The sequence below is a fragment of the Lycium barbarum genome, chromosome 1 (assembly GCF_019175385.1).
Source record: "Lycium barbarum isolate Lr01 chromosome 1, ASM1917538v2, whole genome shotgun sequence".
Taxonomy (NCBI): domain Eukaryota; kingdom Viridiplantae; phylum Streptophyta; class Magnoliopsida; order Solanales; family Solanaceae; genus Lycium; species Lycium barbarum.
In genome coordinates, this window is record NC_083337.1 from 47,532,017 (window position 1) to 47,556,033 (window position 24,017).

Here is a 24,017-nt window from a genome sequence, read left to right on the forward strand (position 1 = left end):
AAAGGGATGTGGATGATTAGAATGAAAAGTCGAGAAATGAGAAAAATTGAACGTTGGCAAAACTGCCCAGTGGTCGTATAGTGCAAAATACGGACCGTAAAGTGCAATACGGTCCGTAAACTTGACATCGTAAACTGGCATGTCCAACTTCAACTTTCTGCCAGCTGAGGAAATGGCTAAAATACGACTTAGTGGACGGACCGTAAAGTGATTTACGGCCCGTAAAGCATGGTCGTAAATCACCATGCATGCAGGCCAAAGTTTCTGGTTCTGCTTAAGCTTAAAAACGACTACGAGGGACGGTTCGTAAACTGAAATACGGACCGTAAACCTCCATGGACGACCACTGTTCACCCAGCACAGATTTTTCAATTCATTAAATATAAGGATCAAGACTTGTCTTATTTCATTTACAACATTACACCACTTCTCTCTAGAACTTCTCTCTACATTTATTATATGAGTTTCCAAGGGTTATAAGTCATCCATAACATTAAGACAATTGAATCAAGGATAAGGGAGTCATCAAGGATCATCCAAGTCAAGAAATCCAAATGGAGAAAAACTAGGGTTTTGCTCAAAGAAGAGTATTATCAACCAAAGCTTGTTCCTACAACTTCTAAGGTAAGATTCATTATTTTTACAAGATGTTTAAGGTATTGAAGAATTAAAATACATGGATTGTAGAAAATGTGGTCAACTAGGTCATGAATGATAAATAGTGACATTTTGAGAAATAGTTTGAATTGAGTTATGAATGCTGTTGTGTTGTGATATGAATGTGTTATAAATGGTATTAAGATCATGAACTAAACACTTTAGACGAATGGACGAAGATGGGTGTTATAATCATGAATGTGGGTGAATTAGAGGCAAATTGAGGAATCTAGATAATGTGATTAATGTGAATGACTAATGGCCATTGTTATAACATTAATGAAGGTATAAACGCTAGCATTGGAAGGGAACGTGCAAGTGTAGAATAATTCGACGGAAAGGTATGTAAGGCTAACCCTTCTTTCATAAGGCATGGTTCTTGGCCAAATTCCTAAATTCCTCTATATGAGTATGTTGTCTCCACATGGTTGGCATTCCGAGCTTATAAGCTCATGATCCTTGATATGTACTATGATTTTACTATGTTCCTCGCTTGACGAGTAAGTCCATAATGTAGATGTAACGATAGTGATGAGGATAGAAATGATGATAAGAGTAAAATGAGATTAAAGATGCTTACGAGCTATGATGTATGTATATGTGCCTATGAAGGGCTATAATGATACCCCGAGCTTATAACGCCGGGCAGGATATATATATATGTATATGATTATGTATAAAGTATGTATACGATTAAGTAACGCGCGCACACCTCTGCAGAGGGTACGGATAACCCTGATGCCTTGGTAGGGCCAGGTATGTATGACCTTGATCCTTGGTTGGCCAAGTATGTATAAGACACCGATCCCATGAGGTCGGGTATGCTATGTAAATGCTATGTATATGAAATGACTATGTATATAATATGAATATGAATGTGAAAAGACTATGTATAGGAATACGAAAAAGGACATGTATACGAATATGAGCACAAGTATGGTACGAGTATTATTATGGGATACGAACGACGGTGTATGCAAGTAAGCGACATGATGATGATATTACTGTCTCCCCTCCTATGCTATCTTCATATGTTATCTATTATGCTTCTATATTGATGTTGATCATGCTTTACATACTCAGTACATTCTTCGTACTGACGTCCTTTTGTTTGTGGACGTTGCGTCATGCCCGCAGGTGCGCAGGGAGACAAATTTGATCCTTAGCTGCTTATTCGGAGATTTCATAGAGAGCTAAATTTCCTTCGGAGCCATATCTTTTGGGTACTCAATCTTTTGTGTATATAATTATGGGCATAGCGGGGTCCTGTCCCGCTAATGTGATATGTTATACTCTTAGAGGCTCGTAGACATGTGTGTGTGTGGGTAGATGTGTTTGGCCTTGTCGGCCTATGTTTTGTATATCATTTTGTTGGCCACGTTGGCCCATGTATATTGATGTGGCATGAATGCCTATGATGATATAAATGTGCGGTTGTACATATGGGACTAGTTGACGAATGAATGGAAATGCATGTATGATTATGTGGATCACCTAGATGTAAGTATAAGAGTAAGCTAAGAGGGTGCTCGGGTGGGTTAGCACCGGGTGCTCGTCGCGGCCCCGAGTCGGGTCGTGACAAAAGTGGTATCAGAGCAGTTCAGTCCTAGGATGTGTCTACGAGCCGTGTCTAGTAGAGTCTTGGTTATGGGTGTGTTGCGCGCCACACTTATAAACGAGAAGCTGCGGACATCTTAGGAATATATGACCTTCTTTCTTCATAAGGATCGTGCGATAGAGCTATGATGTAAGAAATTCTTGTTCCTAAATCGTGTGTTGTGTATTTCAGAGATGCCTAAAAAGAAAAAGTCTACAGCAGCCCAAAAGGGCAAGACGGTGGCAGAAAAGCGGGCTGAAAGAGCGCCGCCACCGGTAGTAGAGGACGATGAGTCCCAGAGTGCGGCTCAATCTCAGTCCTCCCAGACAGTGCCTATTACTGAGGAGCACGTGGGAGCCTCAGCCCCAGCTCCAGCTCCTCCACCGAATGCTTCAGGCCAAGATGTGAGAGAGGCCATTAATTTGTTGACTCAGTTGGTTGTGGCCCAGACTCAGAGGCCAAGCGCAGGGCAAGGTGATAGGACTGTTAGTGCAAGGGCCCGTGACTTCATTGCTTTGAAACCCCTGGAATTCTTTGGGTCGAAATTGGAGGAGGATCCCCAGGACTTTATTGATGGTATGCTAAGGACGCTCCGGTTGATACATGCTTCAGACACCGAATCGGTGGAGCTAGCGTCATACAGATTGAGGGAGGTCTCAATCCAGTGGTATACGGTTTGGATGGCTTCGCGGGGAGCCAATGCACCTTTGCCGGTCTGGCAAGAGTTTGTCGATGCTTTTCTCCGTCACTACATGCCTCCAGAAGTTCGGCGAGCTAGGGCCGATAAATTCTTGAATCTGAGGCAAGGTAGCATGAGTGCTACAGAGTATAGTCTCCGCTTCAATTCCTTGGCTAGGTATGCTTCGGCTATGGTAGCGGATATGGATGATCGGGTGCACCGGTTTGTGAAAGGCCTAGGGCCACACTTGATGGATAAATTTTTGACTACGTCCCTTCAGGATGGCATGGATATTGCACGCATTCAGGCACATGCTCAGGAATTAGAGGAACACCTACAGCAGCGGAGAAATGAACGTGAGCAGGATAGGGGCCATAACAAGAGGGCCAGACCTTCGGGTTCGAGGAGCGAGTCCAGGGGAGGACACAGACAGCAGTTTCCCAGCCATTCAGGCTATTCTATGACTAGTACACCTCCACAGTTCACAGGGTAGAGATTTGACAGATCTACTCGTTCCGAGCCGAGTCAAGGTTATTCGGGGTCTCAGTTTAGAGGTGATTCAGGCCAGCCAAGGCCACCCGTACCATGATGTTCTCAGTGTGGAAAGTTACATTGGGGTCAGTGCCGATCAGGTTCATACGCTTGCTATTCATGTGGTCGGCCAGGCCATATTATGCGTGATTGCCCCTCAGTGCAGGGTAGAGGTAGGACCCAGCCATCAGGGTCGGTAGCTAGATCTTCGACATCTGTACGCCCTACGGGGCCAGGTTCACATGCGCCAGTCGCCCATATTAGGGGTAGGGGCAGAGCTCCCAGTACTAGCGGTCCTCAGCACCGTATTTATGCTTTGGCTGGACGCCAAGATCTTTAGTCTTCTCCTGATGTGGTCACATGTATATTATCGGTATTTTCTCATGATGTATATGCTTTGATTGATCCGGGCTCCACATTATCATATGTTACTCCATATATTGCGGGTCGATTTATAATTGAGCCGGAGTCTATCAAACCTTTTGAGGTGTCTACACCCGTGGGTGAATCGGTAATAGCTAGCCGAGTATACAGGAATTGTGTAATTGTGATTTGTGATCGTTGTACCATGATTGATTTGCATGAGCTAGAAATGGTAGATTTTGACGTTATTATGGGCATGGATTGGTTGGCTTCTTGTTATGCCAATGTTGATTGCCGAATGAAGATGGTTCATTTCCAGTTTCCGAGAGAACCACTCTTAGAATGGAAAGGGAATGCGGCATCACCAAAAGGTAGGTTTATTTTGTATCTAAAGGCAAGGAAGATGATCACGAAAGGGTGTATTTATCACCTAGTGCGAGTTCAAGATGTAGAAGCTGAGTCGCCGACTCTTCCGTCAGTTCCGGTAGTGAACGAATTTCCGGATGTGTTCCCGGAAGAGCTTCCAGGCCTTCCTCCTGAGCGAGAGATAGATTTTGCGATTGATGTGTTGCCAGACACTAAACCTATATCTATTCCTCCCTATAGGATGGCACCCACGGAGTTGAAAGAGTTAAAGGAGCAATTAAAAGACTTGCTTGAAAAAGGCTTCATTAGGCCTAGTTCATCCCCGTGGGGAGCACCCGTATTTTCGTCCGGAAGAAGGATGGCTCTTTGAGAATGTGCATTGATTATCGGCAATTGAATAAAGTGACAATTAAGAACAAGTATCCCCTCCCGAGGATTGATGATTTATTTGATCAATTGCAAGGTGCCAAATGGTTTTCAAAGATTGATTTGAGGTCCGGGTATCACCAAGTAAGAGTTAGGGAGAAAGATATCCCTAAGACAGCTATCAGAACAAGATATGGTCATTTCGAGTTTCGAGTAATGTCGTTTGGGCTAACTAATGCACCGGCAGTGTTTATGGACTTAATGAATAATGTATTCAAGCCTTTTCTGTATTTATTCGTGATTGTATTCGTCGATGATATCCTAGTGTATTCTAGATCCGAGGAAGAACATGCGGATCACTTGCGTGTTGTCCTTGGAGTTCTTCGAACTCGAGAGTTATTCGCGAAGTTTTCCAAATGCGAGTTTTGGTTGAACTCAGTGGCATTTCTGGGCCACATTATTGCAGCTGACGGTATTCGAGGGGATAGCCAAAAGATTGAGGCCGTGAAGACCTGGCCAAGGCCCACGACCCCTACAGAGGTTCGTAGCTTTTTGGGCTTAGTCGGTTATTACAGAAGATTTGTTGAGGGTTTCTCTTCTATTTTTGCACCGCTCACCAAGTTGACTCAGAAGTCAACTAAGTTTCAATGGACAGATGCTTGCGAGCGTAGTTTTCAAGAGTTGAAAGACCGACTGACTTCAGCCCCAGTCTTGACACTTCCAGAGGGATTGGAAGGATATGTTATTTATTGTGATGCTTCAGGCGTCGGGCTAGGCTGTGTATTGATGCAAAATGGCAAGGTGATTGCGTATGCTTCTAGACAATTACGGAAACATGAGCAGAATTATCCTACCCATGACTTAGAATTGGCCACGGTGGTCCATGCTTTAAAGATATGGAGACATTACTTATATGGTGTCCACGTGGATATTTATACAGATCATAAGAGTCTCCAGTACATCTTCATGCAGAAAGAGTTGAATTTGCGGCAACGACGATGGCTAGAGTTGCTAACAGACTATGATGTTGAAATCCTATACCACCCCGGAAAGGCAAATGTTGTGGCTGATGCTCTTAGCCGTAGGTCGATGGGAAGTCTAAGTGAGGTACGACCAGAAAAGAAAGAGATGGCCCGTGATCTTCAGCAGTTAGCTAGCCTAGGAGTCCGAGTGGTGGACTCAGGTAGCAGCGGAGCTACTATTCAGAATTGAGCAGTTTCATCGTTAGTACCGGAAGTAAAAGAGCGACAATATGAGGATCCTATGCTAATGCAGTATAGAGATACACTCCCTCAGAAGGAGGAGTCATCATTTTACATTTCAGAAGACGGAGTTCTCCGATGTCAAGGCAGGTTATGTGTTCCCGATGTGGCAGGTCTACGCCATCAGATTTTGAGAGAAGCTCATTGTTCCCGTTACTCCGTTCACCCCGGAGCGACGAAAATGTATCATGATCTTAAGGCTATATACTGGTGGAATGTGATGAAGAATGACGTAGCAGAATTCGTAGCTCAGTGTCCTAATTGCCAACAAGTGAAGATAGAACACCAAAAGCCGGGTGGCTTATTGCAAGTTATAGAAATCCCAACTTAGAAGTGGAAAGTGATTAATATGGATTTCATTACAGGGTTACCCCGTTCTCGACGTAAATATGATTCTATATGGGTGATCGTGGATAGGCTCACAAAGTCAGCGCATTTCTTACCGGTCAGAATGACCTATATGGCAGAAGATTATGCCAAGCTTTATCTTAAAGAGATAGTGAGACTCCATGGCGTTCCGGTATCTATTATCTCCGATAGAGGAACTCAGTTTACAACCAAGTTTTGGGGGTATTTCCAAGAAGGTTTAGGGACCCAAGTGCGCCTAAGCACGGCATTTCACCCACAGACCGATGGGCAAGCTGAACGTACTATTCAGACTCTTGAAGATATGTTACGGGCATGTATGATAGATTTTGGAGGAAATTGGGATGACCATTTGCCACTCATTGAGTTTGCTTACAATAACAGTTACCATTCTAGCATTCAAATGGCACCGTATGAAGCTCTATATGGGCGAAAGTGTAGATCCCCAATTGGGTGGTTTGAAACCGGAGAAGCTAAGTTGATAGGGCCAGACTTGGTCCAGCAAGCAATAGAGAAAGTTAAGCTTATACAAGATCGATTGCTAGTGGCTCAAAGTCGTTAGAAGTCCTATGCGGATAATCGTCGAAGAGACTTAGAGTTCGAAGTGAAAGATTGGGTATTCTTGAAAGTGTCGCCGATGAAGGGCGTGATGAGATTTGGCAAAAAGGGGAAGCTCAGTCCCCGGTATATTGGGCCATACGAAATTGTGCGCAAAATAGGCAAGGTGGCCTATGAGCTAGATCTACCTCCAGATTTGGAGTCAGTCCATCCAGTATTTCATGTCTCGATGCTTCGAAAGTGTGTTGGAGATCCTACGAGGATCGTCCCAGTGAATGATATTCAAGTGACAGAAAAGTTAACTTATGATGAAATACCCATTGCCATATTAGTGTCACGACCCAACCCCGTCGGCCGTGACTAGTGCCCGATCTGGGCACCCGAACCCATCTATCAAATATTATCTCAAATTCTATCAACTCATTCTAGTATATGGCGGAAGCCGACAAGGCTTTATTTCAAATTTAGGTAATTTCCAGAAAAATTTCGACAGAGTTTCCTTTGTTTTACGGACTATCCAATATACCCTGCACGCAGAAAATACCAACAAAAGCCACACAGGGCTAACCAAGCAATATATAAACATACGCGGACCGGCCGCCTCGGCGTATGGGATCGCCCAAACGACATGTACATACATCCATACAGAAAGACCCTAACCCACAAACATGTCCACAGACCTCTAAACAGACCGACAGAATCATATGACGGGACAGGGCCCCGCCATACCCATGAACGAGAATATATATATATATACAGTAGTGACAGACTATACCAAAAGATGGGCTCTGGATAAGAGAGCGCTCCAAAATAGGAGAATAAGATCCTAAGCGGACGGCTCAGCAAACCTGTCGTCGGTACCTGCGCGGCATGAAAACGCAGCCCCCGAAGAAAGGGGGTCAGTACGAAATATGTACTGAATATGCAAAGCCTGAATTACAGAAACAAAATCATAACTGGTACAGAACGTACAGAAAGTAAATAGAAAACCCAAAGTATCAGATACATATTTTCAAAACATGCAGAGTGTGTACAGAAACATATGTCACATCAAATCCGGCCCCTGCCAAGGGACTCGGCAGACAGAACGTGGCCACCCTCCCGACGCTGGTGCCACAACACAGAAGAATCAGAACAGGGGCATAACCCCGTAACATAATATGTCATATCAGATGGCCATAGCAAATCATATCAGAACAAGCGTACATGGCACAGCATACTCCACAAACCCATGTACGCATATACCTGCCCCCTCACATCGAGGCACGGCGAACAATGCAAAGGATCACGCTTGACAACATATCCTGGCCCGGGCTCAGTGGGGGAAACATTGAGGCATCCACGAACGGAGTAGTGAGAAACTAAATGCACTAAAAATACCATATATATATATATATATATATATATATATATATATATATATATATATATATTTCCAGAGACTCAATGAGGCATATCGAATGTCAAATCAAATCAATGAAATCGGACGGAAACATAGTAAGTAAATTTAGATGTCATAACGGGTTACGGAGGCATAATCTATCCGAGATCGTTTTCAAGATTCAAAACAATTTATAAGACTTAATGAAATATTTAAAATAGTTTTTATTTAGTAGATAAAGGAGTAGTTAGAGTATCTCTAACGAAAACGCTCGAAGACAAGTCATAGACACATAAAGGGTAAAATTGGAAATAGTGGGCCCACCTCGGAACCAATGAAGCGGTGGGCTCAAATTACGTATTTTTAAGCTTATGGGGTCACCTACAAAGGTTCTAGGACATTCCATAACTTCCTAAGCAATTTGGGAAATTTTTTCATAATTTTTCATCAAAGCATACTTAAGGAATTCAATTCTATTGAATGAAAAAGCGACGATTTCAAACGCGGATTCCGATGGACAGAATATTCCCCGAGGCGTAAATCCAAGCCTAGTACATCTAGGACATGCCAAGAGAAGAATCGGGATAGCTTTACATACCTTATATGCGTCTTACGTTCGCCAAAACTCAAATCCCGTTTCACTCCGAATCTACAAAAGGTCAAAGTTACCAATTAGGAATTACAAGACTTTAAGAATTCACTTAACTTTATATTTGTCTACCGAAATTTCGGCAGCACTTCCCCTATACATATAACATCCCCGAGAATTCAACTCGGCCAAAACAATCAACAACAACCCAACAGCAACATCAACAACAACAACAATCACTATAAACACAATATAACTTAACTTGCCATCTTTCCAACATAATGTCATAACCTTCATTTCAACTTCAATTTCCAAACCAATCTCAATGGTTTCACATTCATCATTAATCTAGATCATCACAATATAATTTAGAAGCATTTCATATCATTTCCACAAAAATATTCATAAGGTATACAAAATATACAAACTTTCCACCAAAGTCATAATTCACCCAAAGCTTCTAATCTTTAGCATACTTATTCATAACATGTTTCCGTCTTCCAAGTTCATCAACAATAATCATGATTTGCACCTTAACAACTTCATTTCCATAATATCATAAAATCATTCTAAAATGACATAACCTTCTACATTCCATTTCAACTTCACAATATCAAGCTAATATCACCATTCTCATATTCATTCACTAACTCAAGGTTATTCAAACATAATTCAATAACACTCCAATCAATACCCAAGGATTTAAACAATTCCATCAATTCCACCCAACATTCCTACATATGCAACAAAACCATCACAACACATTTTCTACTTACAAATTCATATCCAACAACAATAATCCACACTTTATTAACTTCTTTTCCATAATGTCATAAAATCACATTAAAATGACATAATTTCCTACAACCAATTTCCATGCTAATATGGACTAGCATCCTTCTAAATTCACCAACCAACATAACAATTCACATATAGCTATTTCATAATTTTTATTTCCGTAATGAAGTCGAAATTAATACTAACAACATCAATAGCAACATCCTCCACATTCTACAAGTTAACTACATTTATTTTCATCCAAAATTCTCTTCAAATCTCATTCCATAATTCACAATACCAACTGACGAATTTATATCGCTATTTTTCCCGTTCTAATCCGTTAAAACTTTAAATAAACTTGTTAGCAATGAAAAAGAACCTACATATTACCTTAAGTAGGCAGCCACCACGTCATCACTCTCCTCTTTGGTTGATTTTTAGCTCAAATTGAAGACAACGTAGCGTACAACACTTTTCCCTTCATGGGCTTCGGGATTCGGGGCTCGGATTTTGGTCAAAATTGTTTTTTTTTTCTCTCCAAAGCTCCTCTCTCTCTTTCCAGAATTTTATGGTTGTTCCTGGTGTTAAAATGATGAAGAAGGCCGAAATTGGCACTTATAAGGACATGGGTAATGGGCCTAACCCGGTTGGGCTCGGATTGGGCCTAGCCCACTGACCTTTCTGCCTTAAAACGTCCATATCTCCTTGTACCGACGTCACCTGGGAACCCACGACCTATGGATGGAAAGCTAATTCAATTATCTACAACTTCTATTTCTTGGTACTTTTCCAAATTCCAAACTTATAATATCGTTTTTGCCCCCCAAAGTCAGGTTACCCGAAAACGTTTTCTTAAAAATATTCGTTTGGAGGACTTCCACTTTGATTTGGCCCAAGGGTCCTTCTTGAGTTGTGTTTAACTTCACATATGTGATTCATATAATTTGTCACATGTCCCAAAAAAAATCTTGACGTGTGGGCCCCACCTCAACTTACAATTAATCCGACGTTCAAAAATACGGGATGTAACATCCTCCCTCCCTTTAGAACATTCGTCCTCGAATGTTAAATTAATCTTATAGGGTCTTGTAAGCATTTTGGGGAAAATATATCACTTAGTAGAGGCTAAATCTGTTAATACACTTATATTTCGAAAAAGACATTAGTATACCTGTATCCGCGTTTGGTAGCGCCTCCGGGTCCTGTCGACTAGTCAAGGCATAGATGCGGTTCGAAGGACCGCTTGAACTGGGAGCCCTGCCACGACCTCTGCCGCGGCTTGCTGATGTCGACGTACCCTGCCCCGCAGGGCGCATGGCTATCGAAGGAGACGATGACCCAGCGACTAATCCGGTAGGCTGCGCTGGACCTCCCAAATTACCCTTATACGGACACTCTCTCACAGTATGGCCCTGGCGGCCACAAGAATAACAAGCACCTGTAGCACGGTAGCACTCTCCCGGGTGGTATCTCCCACAATAAGAACACTGAGGCCTGGGTGGCCTCGTCTGACCGGAACTTCTGTCTACCCGCGAACCTGAAACCCCGGAGCTCTGGCCTGCTCCTAAATACCCTGGGCTATCAAATCTCCTGCCTGAGAACTGCGGAGGTGTGCTCTGTGCCGGCTGGGAAGAATGCCTGCTAGACTGCTGCTGCTGCTGAGGCTGCCCACTCCGAAATTCCTCAAAATACCCAGATGATCTGGCCCTCTTGGGCTGTCTCCGATCCTGACTCCTATCGGGCTGATGACCCCTGTGCCGGTCCTCCATGCCCTGAGCGTGCGCCTGAATCCGGGCAATATCCATATCAGGCTGAGCGGCCAATACCAAGCAACTGTCGACAAAATAACGGTCCAGCCCCATAATATACCTGTGCATCCTGTCAGCCATAGTAGCTACCACAGCAGGTGCATATCGGGCCAATGAGTCGAACTCCATACTGTACTCTCGAACACTGCGGCCCCTCTGTCTCAGCAATAAGAATCTGTCACCCCTGGCCCGCCGTAACTCCGGAGGCAGAAAATGGCTAAGAAAGGCCTGAGAAAAATCATCCCAAACTGCTGGGGGAGCGCCGTCACCTCTGGATAACTCCCATGACTCGTACCAATTAGCCGCTACATCATACAACCGGTACGAAGCCAACGTGACTGACTCTGTCGCGGAAGCATTAATCAAATGCAAAGTGCGCCGCATCTTCCTGATAAACTCCTCAGGATCCTCCTCGGGCTTTGTCCCGAAGAACTCTGGAGGATTACAGGTCAGGAACTCACGAGCTCTCGAACTGTCACGTCTGTCTGCACGACCATCCCCAAGTCCGTGCCTATGAACCTGCCCTGCTACCAGTCTGGTCAACAACTGGACCGCATCTCTCATAGCCCGATCCTCAGCCCCTCGCTGTGGAGCTGGAGGCTCAGGTACTGGAACCTCTGGAGCTACTGGTGAAGCCGCCCCCTGATCCATAGTGGCAGCGGCTGCTGCTCCAGACTCCTCCGATGATGATGATGTAGTAGAGTCGGTTGGCCGGGGCGCAGTATCTTGCATAATTTGAGCAAGGGTCCGAGTGACTTTCTGAGCCCGACTAGTCTCTCCGGCTGCTACTGACTTGCCCTTCTGGGCAGCTGTCGCTTTCTTCGGAGGCATGGCTGAAAAACAAAACAATTCGTTAGGGAGGAATCATCCTGATAATATCGCTCTATCGCACGATCTAAGATAAGAAGGAAGGGTAGCATCCTAAATGCCCTGTAGCCTCCTGTTTATAGATGTGGTGCACAACACACCGATAAACAAGACTCTACTAGACACGGTCTGTAGACATTCCGAGAACCAAACCGCTCTAATACCACTTCTGTCACGACCCAACCCCGTCGGCCGTGACTAGTGCCCGATCTGGGCACCCGAACCCATCTATCAAATATTATCTCAAATTCTATCAACTCATTCTAGTATATGGCGGAAGCCGACAAGGCTTTATTTCAAATTTAGGTAATTTCCAGAAAAATTTCGACAGAGTTTCCTTTGTTTTACGGACTATCCAATATACCCTGCACGCAGAAAATACCAACAAAAGCCACACAGGGCTAACCAAGCAATATAAACATACGCGGACCGGCCGCCTCGGCGTATGGGATCGCCCAAACGACATGTACATACATCCATACAGAAAGACCCTAACCCACAAACATGTCCACAGACCTCTAAACAGACCGACAGAATCATATGACGGGACAGGGCCCCGCCATACCCATGAACGAGAATATATATATATATACAGTAGTGACAGACTATACCAAAAGATGGGCTCTGGATAAGAGAGCGCTCCAAAATAGGAGAATAAGATCCTAAGCGGACGGCTCAGCAAACCTGTCGTCGGTACCTGCGCGGCATGAAAACGCAGCCCCCGAAGAAAGGGGGTCAGTACGAAATATGTACTGAATATGCAAAGCCTGAATTACAGAAACAAAATCATAACTGGTACAGAACGTACAGAAAGTAAATAGAAAACCCAAAGTATCAGATACATATTTTCAAAACATGCAGAGTGTGTACAGAAACATATGTCACATCAAATCCGGCCCCTGCCAAGGGACTCGGCAGACAGAACGTGGCCACCCTCCCGACGCTGGTGCCACAACACAGAAGAATCAGAACAGGGGCATAACCCCGTAACATAATATGTCATATCAGATGGCCATAGCAAATCATATCAGAACAAGCGTACATGGCACCGCATACTCCACAAACCCATGTACGCATATACCTGCCCCCTCACATCGAGGCACGGCGAACAATGCAAAGGATCACGCTTGACAACATATCCTGGCCCGGGCTCAGTGGGGGAAACATTGAGGCATCCACGAACGGAGTAGTGAGAAACTAAATGCACTAAAAATACCATATATATATATATATATATATATATATATATATTTCCAGAGACTCAATGAGGCATATCGAATGTCAAATCAAATCAATGAAATCGGACGGAAACATAGTAAGTAAATTTAGATGTCATAACGGGTTACGGAGGCATAATCTATCCGAGATCGTTTTCAAGATTCAAAACAATTTATAAGACTTAATGAAATATTTAAAATAGTTTTTATTTAGTAGATAAAGGAGTAGTTAGAGTATCTCTAACGAAAACGCTCGAAGACAAGTCATAGACACATAAAGGGTAAAATTGGAAATAGTGGGCCCACCTCGGAACCAATGAAGCGGTGGGCTCAAATTACGTATTTTTAAGCTTATGGGGTCACCTACAAAGGTTCTAGGACATTCCATAACTTCCTAAGCAATTTGGGAAATTTTTTCATAATTTTTCATCAAAGCATACTTAAGGAATTCAATTCTATTGAATGAAAAAGCGACGATTTCAAACGCGGATTCCGATGGACAGAATATTCCCCGAGGCGTAAATCCAAGCCTAGTACATCTAGGACATGCCAAGAGAAGAATCGGGATAGCTTTACATACCTTATATGCGTCTTACGTTCGCCAAAACTCAAATCCCGTTTCACTCCGAATCTACAAAAGGTCAAAGTTACCAATTAGGAATTACAAGACTTTAAGAATTCACTTAACTTTATATTTGTCTACCGAAATTTCGGCAGCACTTCCCCTATACATATAACATCCCCGAGAATTCAACTCGGCCAAAACAATCAACAACAACCCAACAGCAACATCAACAACAACAACAATCACTATAAACACAATATAACTTAACTTGCCATCTTTCCAACATAATGTCATAACCTTCATTTCAACTTCAATTTCCAAACCAATCTCAATGGTTTCACATTCATCATTAATCTAGATCATCACAATATAATTTAGAAGCATTTCATATCATTTCCACAAAAATATTCATAAGGTATACAAAATATACAAACTTTCCACCAAAGTCATAATTCACCCAAAGCTTCTAATCTTTAGCATACTTATTCATAACATGTTTCCGTCTTCCAAGTTCATCAACAATAATCATGATTTGCACCTTAACAACTTCATTTCCATAATATCATAAAATCATTCTAAAATGACATAACCTTCTACATTCCATTTCAACTTCACAATATCAAGCTAATATCACCATTCTCATATTCATTCACTAACTCAAGGTTATTCAAACATAATTCAATAACACTCCAATCAATACCCAAGGATTTAAACAATTCCATCAATTCCACCCAACATTCCTACATATGCAACAAAACCATCACAACACATTTTCTACTTACAAATTCATATCCAACAACAATAATCCACACTTTATTAACTTCTTTTCCATAATGTCATAAAATCACATTAAAATGACATAATTTCCTACAACCAATTTCCATGCTAATATGGACTAGCATCCTTCTAAATTCACCAACCAACATAACAATTCACATATAGCTATTTCATAATTTTTATTTCCGTAATGAAGTCGAAATTAATACTAACAACATCAATAGCAACATCCTCCACATTCTACAAGTTAACTACATTTATTTTCATCCAAAATTCTCTTCAAATCTCATTCCATAATTCACAATACCAACTGACGAATTTATATCGCTATTTTTCCCGTTCTAATCCGTTAAAACTTTAAATAAACTTGTTAGCAATGAAAAAGAACCTACATATTACCTTAAGTAGGCAGCCACCACGTCATCACTCTCCTCTTTGGTTGATTTTTAGCTCAAATTGAAGACAACGTAGCGTACAACACTTTTCCCTTCATGGGCTTCGGGATTCGGGGCTCGGATTTTGGTCAAAATTGTTTTTTTTTTTCTCTCCAAAGCTCCTCTCTCTCTTTCCAGAATTTTATGGTTGTTCCTGGTGTTAAAATGATGAAGAAGGCCGAAATTGGCACTTATAAGGACATGGGTAATGGGCCTAACCCGGTTGGGCTCGGATTGGGCCTAGCCCACTGACCTTTCTGCCTTAAAACGTCCATATCTCCTTGTACCGACGTCACCTGGGAACCCACGACCTATGGATGGAAAGCTAATTCAATTATCTACAACTTCTATTTCTTGGTACTTTTCCAAATTCCAAACTTATAATATCGTTTTTGCCCCCCAAAGTCAGGTTACCCGAAAACGTTTTCTTAAAAATATTCGTTTGGAGGACTTCCACTTTGATTTGGCCCAAGGGTCCTTCTTGAGTTGTGTTTAACTTCACATATGTGATTCATATAATTTGTCACATGTCCCAAAAAAAATCTTGACGTGTGGGCCCCACCTCAACTTACAATTAATCCGACGTTCAAAAATACGGGATGTAACAATTAGATAGGCAAGTACGGAGGCTTAGAAACAAAGAAGTGGCCTCATTTAAAGTTCTGTGGAGAAATAACAATCGAGAGGAAATGACATGGGAAGCAGAAGAGAATATGCGATCCAAATACCCATATTTATTTCAGCCCTCGGAAGAAGTCCAAGATGAGACGTCAAAACCATAAGGTATGCATGTTTTCCCTTTTATACATTCAGGTCGTGTGTGGCCAAATTTCTAGTGTTGTTGTATTATTGCCCTGTGAGGCATTGTTATTGTGGGCTGTTGTGACAGGGTGGTAGTGCCACATTACAGAGGAAACTCTGGCGAATTTTTTATAGAATTCCCCAAGCCTTTAACATTCGAGGACAAATGTTCCTAAGGGGGGTAGAATGTTACTCCTCGGAAAAATTTCCGTTGGTACGCAAGTAAACGAAATAATGATGTGTGCGAGGAGTGCGAGTGTATAATGTTTCATGGGAAATGTAGGTAAAGGGATGTGGATGATTAGAATGAAAAGTCGAGAAATGAGAAAAATTGAAAGTTGGCAAAACTGCCCAGTGGTCGTATAGTGCAAAATACGGACCGTAAAGTGCAATACAGTCCGTAAACTTGACGTCGTAAACTGGCATGTCCAACTTCAACTTTTTGCCAGCTGAGGAAATGGCTAAAATACGACTTGGTGGACGGACCGTAAAGTGATTTACGACCTGTAAAGCATGGTCGTAAATCACCATGCATGCAGGCCAAAGTTTCTGATTCTGCTTAAGCTTAAAAACGACCACGAGGGACGGTCCGTAAACTGAAATACGGACCGTAAACCTCCATGGACGACCACTGTTCACCCAGCACAGATTTTTCAATTCATTAAATATGAGGATCAAGACTTGTCTTATTTCATTTACAACATTACACCACTTCTCTCTAGAACTTCTCTCTACATTTATTATATGAGTTTCCAAGGGTTATAAGTCATCCATAACATTAAGATAATTGAATCAAGGATAAGGGAGTCATCTAGGATCATCCAAGTCAAGAAATCCAAATGGAGAAAAACTAGGGTTTTGCTCAAAGAAGAGTATTATCAACCAAAGCTGTTCCTACAACTTCTAAGGTAAGATTCATGATTTTTACAAGATGTTTAAGGTATTGAAGAATTAAAATACATGGATTGTAGAAAATGTGGTCAACTAGGTCATGAATGATAAATAGTGACATTTTGAGAAATAGTTTGAATTGAGTTATGAATGTTGTTGTGTTGTGATATGAATGTGTTATAAATGGTATTAAGATCATGAACTAAATACTTTAAACGAATGGACGAAGATGGGTGTTATAATCATGAATGTGGGTGAATTAGAGGCAAATTGAGGAATCTAGATAATGTGGTTAATGTGAATGACTAATGGCCATTGTTATGACATTAATGAAGGTATAAACGCTAGCATTGGTGTTATGTCCCGTATTTTCGTATAACGGGAAATCAAGAAATAAAGAAGACTTGTGTGTTGATGAAATATTTTGATTTTGGTGAATATGAAAATGTTGGTTATGGAGTTATTAATGTTAAGACGTCGGGGAAGGCCGAGGGTAAATTTGGAACTTCGGAAATTAGTTTCGGGAATTACAAAACGGGACATTTTATGAATTGGGCTAAGAAAATGGAATACAAAAATTTAGGCCCAAGACCTTGAAGTGGCCGGCCATTGTGGAGGCCCAAACTCAATTTAAATGGTCATGTGCTATGCACATGACCTCTATGTAATGGATATATACAAAGCCATGAGTTGGAATTACCAAGATCAAGATCAAAAAAACAAAAAAAAAAAAAAAGGAAAAGGGGCATCAAATAAGGCTCTCGGTCGAAGTGGGTTTAGGAAGAAAAAAAAATTGGCAAGCTTTGATCTTAGCCTTAAAAATCTTGAGTTTTGCATAGTGGTGAAGTACTCAAGACCCTCTTCATGGTGGTACAATTTGTTTGGTGAAAGAGTGACATTTGCGGCAAATCGAAATCTCAAGAAAAGGTAAGATTTTTATGTTTTAATGTTATGAAATGAATATATATGTGTTAGTGATTGGATTAGCATGAAAATTGTGGGATGGAGTTGTGTTTGTGCATGGCGTGTGTGTGCAAAAAGAGTGTGTTTGGTCGTGGGTTTTATAAGGTTTAAGGCATAAGAATTTGATCTTATTTAGCTTGAATGATGTGTTGTTGTGGTCATTATGTTGTAAAGGATTGATTAAGGAATTGAGTTGGTGTTAGAAAATAATTTCGGACGTTATCGGAAAGTGTATACCTTTGGTATATTTGTGTATATCATAGTATATATATGATACTAAAGACTTTAAATATGATTTATGGTTGATGATAATGAGTTTGGAATGAAACGACGCAAGTTAGAACGTTCGTCGTAACTTTTGGTGTTTTGAATGAAAATGGGAAAGTAGTGAACTTTGGGGATGTTTGTATGTGGTTTGGAACTTGTTTGTTATGTAATGGAATAATCTTGAATGAATGAATACCATAATGTGGATATGAGTTGAAATTGTGAAGTTTGGAAATAGGATTACCAACTTATGGAATGAGGTGCAATTGTGAAGTTACTGTGTTTGATTGTGATTCGTATTGTGTATTGATGTTTGGGCTGTTGATGTTGTTATATTTTGAGCCGAGCTAAGTCTCGGGGGTGTTAGATTTATAGGGGAAGTGCTGCCGAAATTTCGGTAGCCAAATATAGCCCAAAGACTAAAATGTTAATTCTCATGAATAGTAACTGGTAAAAGTGACCATTTGCAGTTTCTGGACGAAACGGGAATTGCGATTTGAGGAGCGTAAGGCGCCAACCAGGTATGTAAAGCCTACCTATCATTCTCTTGGCATGTCCTAGATATACTAGGTTAAGATCGGCCCCTCGGGAATAATCCTACTCTTGGAAATCGAGGTTCAAGTTCGAGCACTATTCACTCAGCGCGATTGAACCCTCTTTGTCACATTTGGTTAAAAGAATGTTCGTACCTCCATAACTTGTGCTGTTGTGTCCGAAACTCTTCGAAACTTTTGTAGATGGCTCTATGGAGCCGAAAGTCTGTGATTTGTGTCCGCCACCTCAATTTGACTCGAGGTGGGCCCGCGAGCCCCGAGGCTCCCGTTATTCGGTTTGTTTGATTCATTTGTGTCCGTTATGATCCGCAACCGTCTGTTTAGGACCCAAGGATGTGTTTGAAACTTTCTATGCCATTAATGTACGTTCTGTACTTTGAATGATGTGAGATTTTCAGGAAATGACTTATGAACAGTTTTCTTGCGAATTTGGCAGTTTGGAACTTCGTAACTTTTATACGCATACTTTGATCAGTCTGATTCCTACTCCGATCCTTCGGGCGTCAGTATATACCTTTACGTAAACTATATGCTAAGTCCGACAAATTATTTTTGATATGCATATGATTTCTGCACTACTCTGTTCGTGCTGCCTGCTATGACTTCGTTCGTCGGTACCCGGGCCGACTTTGTGATCGTGCGCACTATAATATATTCGGGAGTTATGATGTGTTACGGTTTCCGAGGCCTCGCCATAGGGCCGGTTACCGTTTATGGAGTTATGATGTGATATGGCATTTGATACGTTCTGATGATATGATGTGTGTGTGATATGATGTGTCTGGAGATTGTACGGAGATTTGAAACCTTCTGGAGTTATGATGTGTTGTGGCACCAGCTTCGGGGGGTGACCACGTTCCTAAACCCTATACATGATTTGATTTGCATTTGTACGTTCGCCTCCCGCACAGGTTTGCTTTGTTTGCGATGTTGGTGTGTTGGTTCTTTCTGACTCCAGCTGTGTTTGTGATTTCTGTACCTTCTGCTTTACATACTCAGTACTTCTCCCGTACTGACCCCCGTTTCTTCGGGGGCTGTGTTTCATGCCCGCAGGTACAGAAGCTCGTTTGGGTGGTCCTCCAGTTTAGGCTACTCATTCTGCTGTGTTAGAGAGCTCCCCTTTGATCCGGAGCCTACTTTGGTACATGTCTTTTGTTGTGTCTGTATTCTGTACATTTGTGGATGTGTGGGTACGGCGGGGCCCTGTCCCGTCATATGTTCATATGTTCTGTTTTGTCTAGAGGCCTGTAGTCAGATTTGTGGGTCGTGGGTCCGGTGTGTTTGCGTGTGAGTCTGTTTTGCGATCTTGAGCGGCCCGTACGCTGCTATGGCCAAGTCGGCCTCCGAGTTTGTATGTGTGGGTATGCATTTGGGGGCGATGTATATTCCGCCTCCCTTCTGATTTGTAAATTTGTCTGATCTGTACGGGCGACTGCTTAGAATAAGTGTTCGGTAGATGTCTGATTGTGATGTTGAGTTCGAATAACGTATGCTGAGTTCGGTTGAGTTTGAATTACGATGATCTGGGTGTGAGTTCGTTTGGGGTGTCCCAGAAGGGCACCAGTCGCGGCCCACGGGGCTGGGTCGTGACAAAAGTGGTATCAGAGCGGTTTGTCCTCGGAATGTCTACAGGCCGTGTCTAGTAGAGTCTTGTTTATCTATGTGTTGTGCACCACATCTATAAACAAGGAGCTACATGACATCTAGGATGTTGTGTTACCCTTTCTTGGGATCTTAGATCGTGCGATAAAGCTATACTGTTAGGATGGTTCCTCCCAACGAATTGCTGTGTTCACAGCAAGGCTCCGAAAAGAGTGTTAGCGTCAGTATTTTGGGAAATTATTTCTGACCCTCTCCGTGCAGGTGATTGTAGGTTGGTGAAGGATGAAGAGGACGGCTTCCGACGATGAGGATGGGGGTGCCAAGAAGGCCCCCAGGCTGTCACCGGGGCCGAGTAGTCAGGGCCCCAGTTACTCGATCGAGACGGATCCTTCGGAGGATTCCCCGGAGGATAGCTACGATACGGATCCTTCGGAGGACCCCTCTACGACTCCTCCAGAGTCCCCGATTCCTGGGGCGGAGGATCCCGTGGAGGATGGCTACGACACAGATATCTCAGGGGATCTGGCGATGACCCCTCCGGAGCTTCTTACCTCCGCGGAGGAGGGTAGTGATGAGGCAGGCCTATCGGAGCATTCTTCTGGGATGACTCAGGAGGAGATTTTCAAATATGCGCCAGCTCTTATCGTTAGGGAGAACCCTGATAGCCCATCCACCTCGGAGAGTGCTATGGATTTCTCCGGTTCTTGGCCTGGGTCGTCAGTGAGCCGGGATTTGACTGATCGTCCGTATCCCTCCGATTCAGATGCGGGTGATAATGGAGACCGGATAGGCAGGGAGCAGACAGATGTGGATGATAGTGGACATACCTCTCACGGCAGCTCCCCAGGTCAGACCCGATATTGATTATTTATAAGTGTATGAGTTTTTAGAATTTTCTATATGTGTATGATATTCGCAAAACGTTGTCCTATGAAGACGACGGAAATTTAAAGGAATTAGAGACCGGGTGACCCAAGGCAAGGGCGACTAAATATCCCCACCGTCCGAGTGATTTTGGAAATCCTGGATGAAGGTAAACAGGAAAACGCCTCCGATGCCGTTCGAGTTGGGCACGTGTGGTAAGTGTCGACGATGTTATAATTCCTATTTGAAGTCATCAGCCCTGTGTGGCTGCGTTACGACGTGATATGATGTGTATGTGTGTACATATGTGTTGGCCCTGTGAGGCGTGGTTGGTATTTCTGGTGTACAGGTTTCGGATAGTAAGAAATACAGAGGAAACTCTGCCCAAATTTTTCCAGAAATATAGAAGTAAATATGTAGACTAAGTACAAAAGGCCCCGCGATACTTATCGGGCTTTAGTTTTATTCTGTCGGTGGCCAGAGAACACCTTACGGTGGCATTTCTATCGGATCACATCGACTATTTGGAGGCTTAAATTCGTGGGTTAGTTGTGATCATATGTATATGTGTATGAAAGTGAATGTTGGAAATTCAGAAAGGCGACAAGGTAATGGTACGGCTTAGCCGAGAGTGGGACCAGCTACGAAAAATTTCCGGAAGATTTGCTAAGACCCCGTTTGGCCTAAAATTGCGTGACAAAGGTCGTGCAGGGCAATTGATGAAATTATATCAGCCCTAACGCATCAAAATGCGTGAAAGTTTCGGGGTTAAGCGTGCTCAAGCCAGAGCAATTCTGGGATGGGTGACCCCCTGGGAAGTAATGCAAAGTTTTTCATAAGTGTAAGTGTGATTAATGTAGATGGGAATTTGAGGTAACCAAAAGGTAATAGAATGTGTGTGGAGTAATTGGTGCCCTTTCGGGAGTCGCGCGAGACGAGGCGGACTAAATGGACAAAAAGGAAAGAGGGCGACACCTCTTGGGAAATTGAACGAATTTGAATAACAACCAGAGATGTTCGCCAGTAAGGTATGAATAAACGTGTGTATGTGTATATGTATGTGTATGTGTGTGTGTATAATTCTCATTTGCTGCCTATGAGGGCTAAGAGCCGAACCCCGGAAACTAAATGTTGTGATAAACAAAAGCTAAGCAGTGTGAGTAATTGGAATTTTTGAAGGAGTCGATACGTAAGACGCAAGGTAAATGGTGTGACGACTGATGAGTGAGTTTGCAAATAAAAAAAAAAAGGAAATTCTCATGAATTATTGGAGCCTTAATGTGAATGATGTGATCCTAAATTGACAATCTATCTGTGGTGCTTCTGCACTTCCAATTCCGATGAAGCTCTACCTAGTACGCCTCTGTGATTCTGAGTTCGACTATGTACTTGTCCGATGAACCTTTTGTGTGTTTGATTCTGAATCCGTTTCTGTCTGGCACACCTCTGTATGTCTGACTCTGGATATAACTCCGTCTGATATGCTTCGGTGCGTTTGATTTTGACCGCGTGTGTGTTTGATACACTTCGGTTTGACTGATCACGACTTTGTATGAAACAATTTTGTATATTCGCTTCTGATTTCGGATCTGTTCGATATGATCCCATACGTCTGATTTCGATTGTGAATCTGTTTGGCATGAAGTGTCTGATATGAAGTAAAGTGAGATTACGATGATGTGGTAAGGAGACTCAGGAGTGTGAAAAAGGAAATGATATTGATTATGGTGTCTGGAAAGCGTTCGTCTATTACGAGAATATAGCATATGGTTCGGTGATTACGTAGGGTACGAGGAAATGTATTATGAAGGCATTCGGATCGGTGATGTGAGAAATCTACCCCTGATATGGGTAAAGAAGCCATGTCGGAGAAATCAATAAAGGACAACTATCAAGAGAACCCTCCCGGAGTAGTACGACACCCTTGAGGTCGATTCAACATTCGAGGACGAATGTTCTAAAGGAGGGGAGAATGTTATGTCCCGTATTTTCGTATAACGGGAAATCAAGAAATAAAGAAGACTTGTGTGTTGAGGAAATATTTTGATTTTGGTGAATATGAAAATGTTGGTTATGGAGTTATTAATGTTAAGACGTCGGGGAAGGCCGAGGGTAAATTTGGAACTTCGGAAATTAGTTTCGGGAATTACAAAACGGGACATTTTATGAATTGGGCTAAGAAAATGGAATACAAAAATTTAGGCCCAAGACCTTGAAGTGGCCGGCCATTGTGGAGGCCCAAACTCAATTTAAATGGTCATGTGCTATGCACATGACCTCTATGTAATGGATATATACAAAGCCATGAGTTGGAATTACCAAGATCAAGATCAAAAAAACAAAAAAAAAAAAAAAAGGAAAAGGGGCATCAAATAAGGCTCTCGGCCGAAGTGGGTTTAGGAAGAAAAAAAAATTGGCAAGCTTTGATCTTAGCCTTAAAAATCTTGACTTTTGCATAGTGGTGAAGTACTCAAGACCCTCTTCATGGTGGTACAATTTGTTTGGTGAAAGAGTGACGTTTGCGGCAAATCGAAATCTCAAGAAAAGGTAAGATTTTTATGTTTTAATGTTATGAAATGAATATATATGTGTTAGTGATTGGATTAGCATGAAAATTGTGGGATGGAGTTGTGTTTGTGCATGGCGTGTGTGTGCAAAAAGAGTGTGTTTGGTCGTGGGTTTTATAAGGTTTAAGGCATAAGAATTTGATCTTATTTAGCTTGAATGATGTGTTGTTGTGGTCATTATGTTGTAAAGGATTGATTAAGGAATTGAGTTGGTGTTAGAAAATAATTTCGGACGTTATCGGAAAGTGTATACCTTTGGTATATTTGTGTATATCATAGTATATATATGATACTAAAGACTTTAAATATGATTTATGGTTGATGATAATGAGTTTGGAATGAAAC

At 42.2% G+C, this 24,017-nt stretch overlaps 1 protein-coding gene across 2 annotated transcripts; it reads right to left on the reverse strand.

Moving 5' to 3' along the window:
• Positions 1-7,390: 7,390 nt before the first annotated feature.
• On the reverse strand, positions 7,391-15,757 carry LOC132635379 (uncharacterized). 2 transcript variants are annotated; one of them, XM_060351759.1, is made up of 6 exons: positions 15,129-15,757; positions 13,968-14,018; positions 12,782-12,867; positions 10,667-12,136; positions 8,725-8,775; positions 7,391-7,606 (listed from the first exon to the last, which is right to left on the reverse strand). In XM_060351759.1, exons 4-5 carry the CDS (start codon positions 12,132-12,134, stop codon positions 8,765-8,767), a joined length of 1,479 nt encoding a protein of 492 aa, XP_060207742.1. In that variant the 5' UTR covers positions 12,135-12,136; positions 12,782-12,867; positions 13,968-14,018; positions 15,129-15,757; the 3' UTR covers positions 7,391-7,606; positions 8,725-8,764. The 2 variants fall into 2 exon arrangements, with proteins under 2 accessions (XP_060207742.1, XP_060207734.1); XM_060351751.1 differs by lacking the exon at positions 8,725-8,775.
• Between the last annotated feature and the right edge of the window lie 8,260 nt (positions 15,758-24,017).

Bases quoted from the DNA above. Each gene is read 5' to 3' on its own strand.
- LOC132635379 (XM_060351751.1), bottom strand. From the start codon at position 12,134: ATGCCTCCGAAGAAAGCGACAGCTGCCCAGAAGGGCAAGTCAGTAGCA. The intron at 7,607-10,666 runs GTATACTAATGT...CATGCCGCGCAG, and splicing joins GCTACCAAACGCGGATACAG to GTACCGACGACAGGTTTGCT.